Here is a 7,596-nt window from a genome sequence, read left to right on the forward strand (position 1 = left end):
CAGCTAACCTGAGGCTGGGATGGGAGCAGAGCTCACCCAGAGGAGGTGGCGCCTAGAGGAGGCTGGATCTAGCTGCCCGGGGGGATTGTCCTGCCATGGATGAGCCCCAGCTCTACCGTCCCGCGTCACCTGGTGGTTGCGGGCACCTGGGTGCCCGTGGCTTTCTTGCTGGCAGGGCTCCTCCGAGGACTGGCCGTGCCAGAGCTCTGCGGGGCACATCACGGTTCAGCAGGCGAGAGCTGGAGGGGCAAGATGCGTCCGGCTTCGTTTGCAAGTCCCGTCGGCAACTTGCAGCGATCGGACCCGGCGGGGGGCTGGCGACGGGGTTGGGAGCACGATGGGTGGCCGTCATGGGGCAGGAGAGGAGCGGGGTCTTTGCCACCCTCTTCTAAGGTCTTGCAGCAGCTTCAGGAGCAGGAGAGCGGTGGCGGGTGCCTCTCACACGTCGTCGCTGCTCCCAGGCTCTCCGCGCCGCAGGGAAGCTGCTGTCCAGCCTGGAAGCGGGAAGGCAGGCAGGAGTGTGGGTCTAGCCGTCTAGGACGCAGGCTTCGGCAGGCTGGCTTTGGCGATGGGGCAGAGGCTGTCTGCTGTGACAAAGAGCGGGACCCTCCGCAAGTCCTTCAGCTTGTGCTTCTTCTGTGGGTGCTGCGGGAGAAGGGGAGTGGGTCAGGAGGCGGCTGGGCTGGACCACGAGAGAGCTGTCCCCCAACACCCCTGCAACTCCATCGCCTTTGAGCCAGGGCCGAGAACAGACAGGGCAGGGCTGGGGTGGGGAGACACGGGACTGGGGCTACTGGGCAGAAAGGGAGGGAGGGCAACAAGCAGAAACAAATGCTGTATGGCCTGGTCTAGGCAGTCCTTGGCCCTTGCACTGGCAGGGACCCGCTCGGGCAGGCTGCACGGTGCTGGGCAGGGCAAGGGGCCCGGTGCCTAATGCCAGGGGCCCGGGAGGAGAGGTGAGGCTGTCATGTTCTGGGCACATCCAGGGACAAGGGCAAAACCAGCTGGGCTCTGGCTGTGAGCCAGCCCGGCTCTGCAGATGCCCACAGGGTGAGGTTGGAGCGATTTGGGGCGTACGAGCCCTGGCTAGGGACGTGGTGCGGTGACCCCACTCGCGGAGGGCTGAGGGACGCACGGTGCATGCCCCATGGCAGTCAGCACCTCCCTGGCAGGCTGCTGCGGCCAGGTGCGTCTGCCCAATGTGCCCAGCCCTGGATCCAAGAGGGGGAAGCAGGCAGAAGCGAGGCGGTGCTGACCTGGCAGGAGCGCGCATCCGCGGAGGCCGGGGAGGGAGGGCTAGCAGCTCTGCACAGACAGACACACAAAGAGGAGGACATTAATTGGAGCCAGAGGGAGCCACGACATCAGGGACACACACTCCACGCCCGCTCCTCCCCTCCCTCCAGCAGGAACCGGGCAGGGACGGAGACGAGGAGGCTGGACACTGCACGTCCCAGCACAAGGTCAGAGGGTTTAGCTCGGTGCCACCCTGCACCTGTGTTACAGGGACCATAGCAACCCTGTCTATCCAGGTCGCCCTGATATTTGTACAGAAAGCAGGGCCTGACGCCCATGGGGCCAACTGTCTCCTGCTGCTCATCCTTGCCCCCATGCCCAGAACTGCTGGCCAAGGCAGCATGAGACTTCGAGCAAAATATTTCAGACCGAACTAGCTTCAGGGCCAGGATAATGCACCGGGGCAACACCCAACCAGCTCGTACAGCTCGTCCAGGCTTCACTGAGCCCCTCGTGTTACAAAACAAGCGGCGACTAGATCCAGAACAGCTTTTTGTTTGCACATGTCCTTCCACATGATTAAAAACAAAACACCCTTAATTCACTCCAAAATGCAACGTTTCAACCTGGGTCACAGTGACGCTATTTTGGACATCACCAAAACGCGGAAACATTTTGAGATGAGCCAAAAAAATCTGGCACTGTTCTGACAGTGAGCCCAAACCTCCGTTACTGCTACGGGTCGGGGCGAGGCGTTTGGAAAGGCTTCCTGTCCGCGCAGCCTCGTGCTCACACTCCTTTAGCCGACACATCAGTGGAATTCAAGGCTGGAATATCGACAGCTTGGAAAATTTTAACAAGCGCTGGGCTTGTCTGCGAAGTGAGCGAGAGGCAAACCACTGCCCTAGGGCTGGGATTTCTGATACAGCTCATGAGATACTCTGTCCTGCAGAGCCCTGTATGGGTGTGCGCATGTGCCCGTGTACATGTACATGAATGTGTGTGTGTGCATGCATCTGTGTACACTTCTATGTGTATGTGCGTGTGTGCACGCATTTGTGTGCACGCATGGGTGTGTGCACACGTGTATGTGTATGTGCATGCGTGTATGTGTACATGCATCCGTGTCTGTGCCTGCGTATATGTGCGTGCATCCGTGTCTGTGCATGCATGTGTCTGCGCATGTGTATATGCATGTATGTGTGCATGTGTACATTCATGCATTTATGTACGTGTGTGGGTGCACGGGCATCTGTTTACGTGTGTGTTTGTGTGTGTGTTTGGGGGGTGGAATTCCTGCTGCTTCTCTCCTGCAAACCTAATACAAACCACAGCGCCTGGGGGCAGAGACCGCGTCTCCTGCTCCATGCAGAGGCCCAGCAGCCTGCTCCTCCGAGGCCCCTCCACAATCCCCCCCACATCCTGCTGAGCTCATGGCACTCCTCAGCTGGGGGCCTGATGCACGTATACATCCCCGGCTGTCTCTGCTGGGCGCCCTGCGCACTCTTCCCCTCTTTCTCCGGCCGCAGTGCTCTCACCAGGTGGGGTGTGTGCCGCTCCGACCTCTCCAGCTCGATTTTGATCTCTGGACAAGCCGGGTCCCCAGATTTTCTGGCGTCTGGCTGAGGAGACCGAGAGGGGCCTGAAAGCGAAGGGGGGAGAGAGACACAGATGTGAGATGGGAGGAGATGAGTGCTCCCGGCAGGGTGAGACGCTTAACGCTATGCAGAGGCGAGTGGGTAACAGAGACGTGCATGTTGCTGAGGGCCTGATTCTCAGCCCTCCCCACAACACGCGTCGCTGAAAATGCACTAGGGCATCATGTTGTTATCGTCCAGAAAGCTGCAAGGAGGTCTCACCCACCCTGGGCTTTAACAGCTTCTCGGACTCAAGCGGGCTGCAATAGGATCACGCAACAGTACCCGATCGGTGGAGCAGGATCGGGCCCGTTGTGGCTAGGGGATGCTGCGGGCTCAGTGCCAGCCTGACCGCCGTGCCCCTGGGGGTGCTGAGCCAGCCACAATTAGCATGGGGCCTGGTGGCAAATGCTCTGCAGCAGAGGTGGCCAGAAGCAGACACCGTGTTGGCACACGGCTAACCAGGGAGAGGAGAGGCAACATAGCAGCAGAGAGGGCAGGGAGCAGAAAAAAGAGCAGCAGATCACAGGAGCAGAAAGCAGATGGGACAGGGAAAGGGGATGGGTGTGAGTGGAGGAGACCCCGTGTCCCCCAGTGCAGGGCCTGCCCCTGCTGGGAGCTGGCTCGGAGCCGGGCTGGCGCCCCGATGCTGTGCCGCGCCGCGCCGCACCGCGCCAGTACCTGGAGAGCTGCCCCCGCTGGCGGTGCTGAGGCTGTCATCCAGCCAGGTGCTGTAGATGAAGGAGTCTCGCTTGTGCGGGGTCCCCGAGGAGGACTGGCTTTCCTGCGGCACGCAACGGGGGGCAGGGGGGTGAGGGAAATGCCCCCTGACTGGAGCGCTGTGGGTGGGGGCTGGGAGACTCCCTCCCCAATGCCCGCAGCCGTGGCGAGGCCCGATGGGACCCAGTCAGCACTGTTCGGTAGGGGCTGTGCCCCAAGCTGGGGGAGAAGCCGCCTCCCCTGCACCCAGGGGCTATTACCATGCCAGTGTCGTCGTCAATGCCGCCCTCGTTCTCCTCCACCACGCTGCCGAAGCTGCTGGCGCTGGACGAGGAGCGGGAGAAATCCCGCAGCGCATCGGGCTTTTGAGCGAGGGCCTCCACCCTGGAGAGACGCAGCGGTTAGGCGCCACCGCCCCTGCCCGGGCACACACCACGCGGCAGGGCTCTTCTGACCGCTGCTCCCCACCCCAGAGACCTTGTGCGGTCCAGAAAAGCTGCCCTTGGCGAGGAGATCAGCCCACTCCCCAGAGAGGTGCAGATGGGCCATTTCAGGGCTCCTTGCACCTTTGCACTGGTCACCAAAAGAAATGCCAGCTGCCCCAGGGCCAGCTTTGCAGGGCAGAGGCCTGCGGCCAGCTTGCGGCATGAGAACGCTTCGATCGGGGGGTTTCTGGTTTTTCAAAGGCTGCAGGGTCACGGGTGGCATCCGGGAGCCAGGAGGCCTGTTCCCAGGGTCTCTGGCCCTGGCCAATGTCACACAGGTCCCTGTCCTCCTGCAAAGGCCACCTAAAGGGGCCAGCTCCCCTTCGCCTCGATGCCCGGCCTGCGTCCCTCCATGCCCGGGGGAACCCACCTGTTCTTGGTGGTGGGCATCTCCGGGGAGCTCTGGTTAGACGAGTCCTCGGATTTAGGCTCCTGGGAGACGTGGCCGCTGTCCGGGGTCTTCTGGGTCCCTGTTGGGCTCTCCCTGCGAGGCACAAATGGCCCCGGGGGGAGATGCTAGTAATCAGGCTGGGGAGCCCTCTCCCGCCTGGAGCTGCCGGCACTGCATCTCCACCTGGTTTCAGCGCTGCTCCATCTCGCAGCCGGCACGCGGCACAGCTGCTCCCATCGCCCCCATTTTCCCCACATCCTTCACCTGCTCCAATAAGCCAGCGTGCCCCTGCCTCCACCCACCTCTTCTCCTGCACCTCCTGGATGTTCTCAATGCCGATGGCGCTGCTTCTCCGGGAGCCGAAGGGCCCCGATTTCTTCCGGGTCGGGCTCTTCCCGGGAACGATCAGTGACTGGAAGACAGTCGTCTCATCGGTAAGAGAGCCCCGCTGACGGCTGGGACTGCCCGCCGGCAGGGCTTCCAGAGGACCCCCACCGCGGTCCGCACACACGTGCACGCAGACGTACAGGGGCCCGCGCTCCGGGGTGGGTAAACCAGGTTGGGAGCAAGGACAAACAGGTCTGGATCCTGGAGACAGGCCACCGGTGACTATGCAGGTCCCCTGGGGCATTTGCACCGGGACCCGTGGTGCCTGCCTAATCAGGGCATCCAGTGCCCAGGTGCCAGCATGAGATGCAGCCAGCTCTGGGCACGTCTGTTCCAGTAAGCACCCACCTAAAGCCCCCATTTCTACTGGTGCGGCTGAGATCAGCGCTTGGGAAGGTGGGGGGAGCACGGCCACGGTTTTGCCCTGTCTGCATGGGAGCATGGCTGTGCCCTGGGGCAGGGCTCCCCCCGCCCTATAGCATGGCATCGCGAGGGGTGCAGGCTGGGCTGGGAGAGGCGTGATGGGCACTGGACAGCTTCTTGGCCCAATGTGCGTGAAGGACACGTGGCATCTTGGAGGACGTGGCCTCAGGCCAGGAACCTGCCATCCGCAAGGGTGGAGGTGCAGCAGGAAGGGGGTCAGGCCCCGGGAGGAGGTGCTGGTAGCTCTGGGGTCTGGCTAGGGCAGTGGAGCTGCTCCAACACAGCCAGAGCCCTTTGCAAACCCGATGTGGGGCTGCGGCACCCCTGCCCCAGGACCTCCCAGGGAGAAAGGCCCTGCTCTACGGAGGAGGCGGCTGCGGTGCCTCCCTGCTCTCCGACCGCACGGCACAGCCGGGAGCAGCACCGGGGAGTCCGGCCCTGGCTCTAACCACTGGCCTGGCTACCAGTCAGCTCAGGAGCGCACCGAGCAAAGAGGACGGGGCCACCCGTGCTGCGCCCCGAGGGATCAAGCTTCAGTGCTGGCGACTCTCCGGGGGGCGGGAGTGGGAGCCAAGGCAGGAGGGGGGTGGGAGCCAGTCTGGGGTCACCGCTCTCATGCAGATCTGAATGCACCAAGCAGGCGGGGGCGCGAGGCCAGCCGGGGCACGGGCGGACTCTCAGTGAGTCCGTTTGCAGACAGACTCGACGTGAACCCCCGGCCATGGCAGAGGAGGACGATACTGGGAACACGCTGGGACAATACTGGGAATACTGGGGCAGGGGGTGCGGTCTGCGGCGAGAGCACCACAGGGCACATCCTCCTGGCCATGCCGGCAGCACACTGCCGGGCTCTCCGGGGCCTGTCCTCGCTGCAGAGCTGGGGTTAGCGGGGAATCGCACCCGAGCGGCTGCGTGCCGGCTCGCTCGTGCTCCAGGAGGATGCCCTGTAGGTCTTTGCACGACAGCGAGCAGATCCCACCTGCCCTTTCTGGGCACACAACGGGGAAGGGGAAGGCACTGGAGGCTGCCACGGCAGCAGCCACGTCAGCTGCAGCTGCCTGGTGCCCTGTGGCTGTTGCTGGAGGACCCACAAGTGCCAGGAGCAAAATCGAGCTAGGATCGGAGGTGACTCTGCAGTGAAGCCAAGCCCTGAACATGGCAGGGGCGTGATGGGACCACGGCTTGCAGAAAGCCCTGGTGCTCGAAGGGTCCCGGGCAGCGCTGGGCAGGCCAACGGGGTGAAGGTGTGGAAGGGACCCCGATGCTTTCAACGCCCCATCTCAGGCCACATGTGACAGAGGACGGGCAAAAGTGTTCCCAGTATGGTCCGGTTCCCTGCCGAGACCCCCACTGCATGCAAAGCGGCAGCTCCAGAGCAGGGGACAGCGGGGAGAGAGAGGGGAAGAGAGAGAGATTGAGAGAGAGAGAGACATCAACCTCTTCTATGGTTCCTATCCCTATGGCGCTGCCTCGACGTCCGTACCTACTTGGCGTTTTCCCAGGGACAAGCAATGACTGGCAAGCGGATAGAGGAGAGCAGCAGAGAGGAAGCGAGAGAGATGGGGCATGGGGAGATGGACAAGGTGGGGGGGGAGAGAAAGAGAAAGAGAGAGAGAGAAAAAAGAAGAGAGAGTCATGCAAAAACAAAAGGCTTGATCATCGTAACAATGGCTTCATCAATAGCACCATGGCGTGACCTGCCCTGTCCAGGCCTGGGGATGGGGCAGGGAGGCAGCAGACTCGCGGGTGGCATACTGTACCTGTGCGGGGCATCCCCGGGGGCCGGCTTTCACAGGAAGCCCGTGGGAGGTGCTGCGGGTAGGGCATGCGCTGCTGGGGTGATGGAGAGGGCATGGGGGGCAAAACAGCTGTGAGACAGGGCAAGGCAGAGAGGCACGGGGGGAACGGCGTGGGGAAGAAGCTGTCCCGAGCAGCTCCGTCCCTGCTTTCTTCCTATCGGGAACGGCATTTCTGGTGTCCCTTCCAGACAGCCCTGGGGCCGCGTGCACCGCAGCGAGAGCCGGCGTGGCCTCGCAACCCCTCCAGGGAACTTTATCCACACGATGCACAGAGAGGGAAGGGCCTGAGTCTTCAACACCCGGCTCCCCGTGCCCGTGCACTGGAGGGGACTGGGATGGAGCTAATGCAGGCATCCGTGAGCACTCCCAACCCCTTCCTCCTGTGGGCCAGAGTTGGGGAGCTGGACCTCATGGGTGCAACTGGGGGGGAGGCTCAGCCGAAGCTGTCAGTGGGACCCAGAGCGGAGAAGCAGTGTCACCGTCCTTGGCACGGGCTCAGCTCGCAGCCAGGGGTGTTC

The 7,596-nt window shown here is 62.8% G+C and overlaps 1 protein-coding gene across 1 annotated transcript in view; it reads right to left on the minus strand.

The window, feature by feature from the left end:
• RAP1GAP (RAP1 GTPase activating protein) overlaps positions 1 to 7,596 on the minus strand; it is a 76,406-nt gene that overhangs the window by 7,218 nt on the left and 61,592 nt on the right. The window contains exons 19-26 of the mRNA XM_019512012.1: positions 6,717 to 6,794; positions 4,772 to 4,881; positions 4,449 to 4,562; positions 3,854 to 3,977; positions 3,555 to 3,657; positions 2,775 to 2,878; positions 1,257 to 1,305; positions 9 to 645 (exon numbers count right to left, since the gene is read on the minus strand). Coding sequence (XP_019367557.1) covers positions 1,297 to 1,305; positions 2,775 to 2,878; positions 3,555 to 3,657; positions 3,854 to 3,977; positions 4,449 to 4,562; positions 4,772 to 4,881; positions 6,717 to 6,794 — 642 coding nt within the window. The 3' untranslated portion in view covers positions 9 to 645; positions 1,257 to 1,296. The remainder of the gene's footprint in view (positions 1 to 8; positions 646 to 1,256; positions 1,306 to 2,774; positions 2,879 to 3,554; positions 3,658 to 3,853; positions 3,978 to 4,448; positions 4,563 to 4,771; positions 4,882 to 6,716; positions 6,795 to 7,596) is intronic.

Source organism: Gavialis gangeticus, unplaced genomic scaffold (genome assembly GCF_001723915.1).
Source record: "Gavialis gangeticus isolate Ggan-Ray unplaced genomic scaffold, GavGan_comp1, whole genome shotgun sequence".
Taxonomy (NCBI): Eukaryota; Metazoa; Chordata; order Crocodylia; family Gavialidae; genus Gavialis; species Gavialis gangeticus.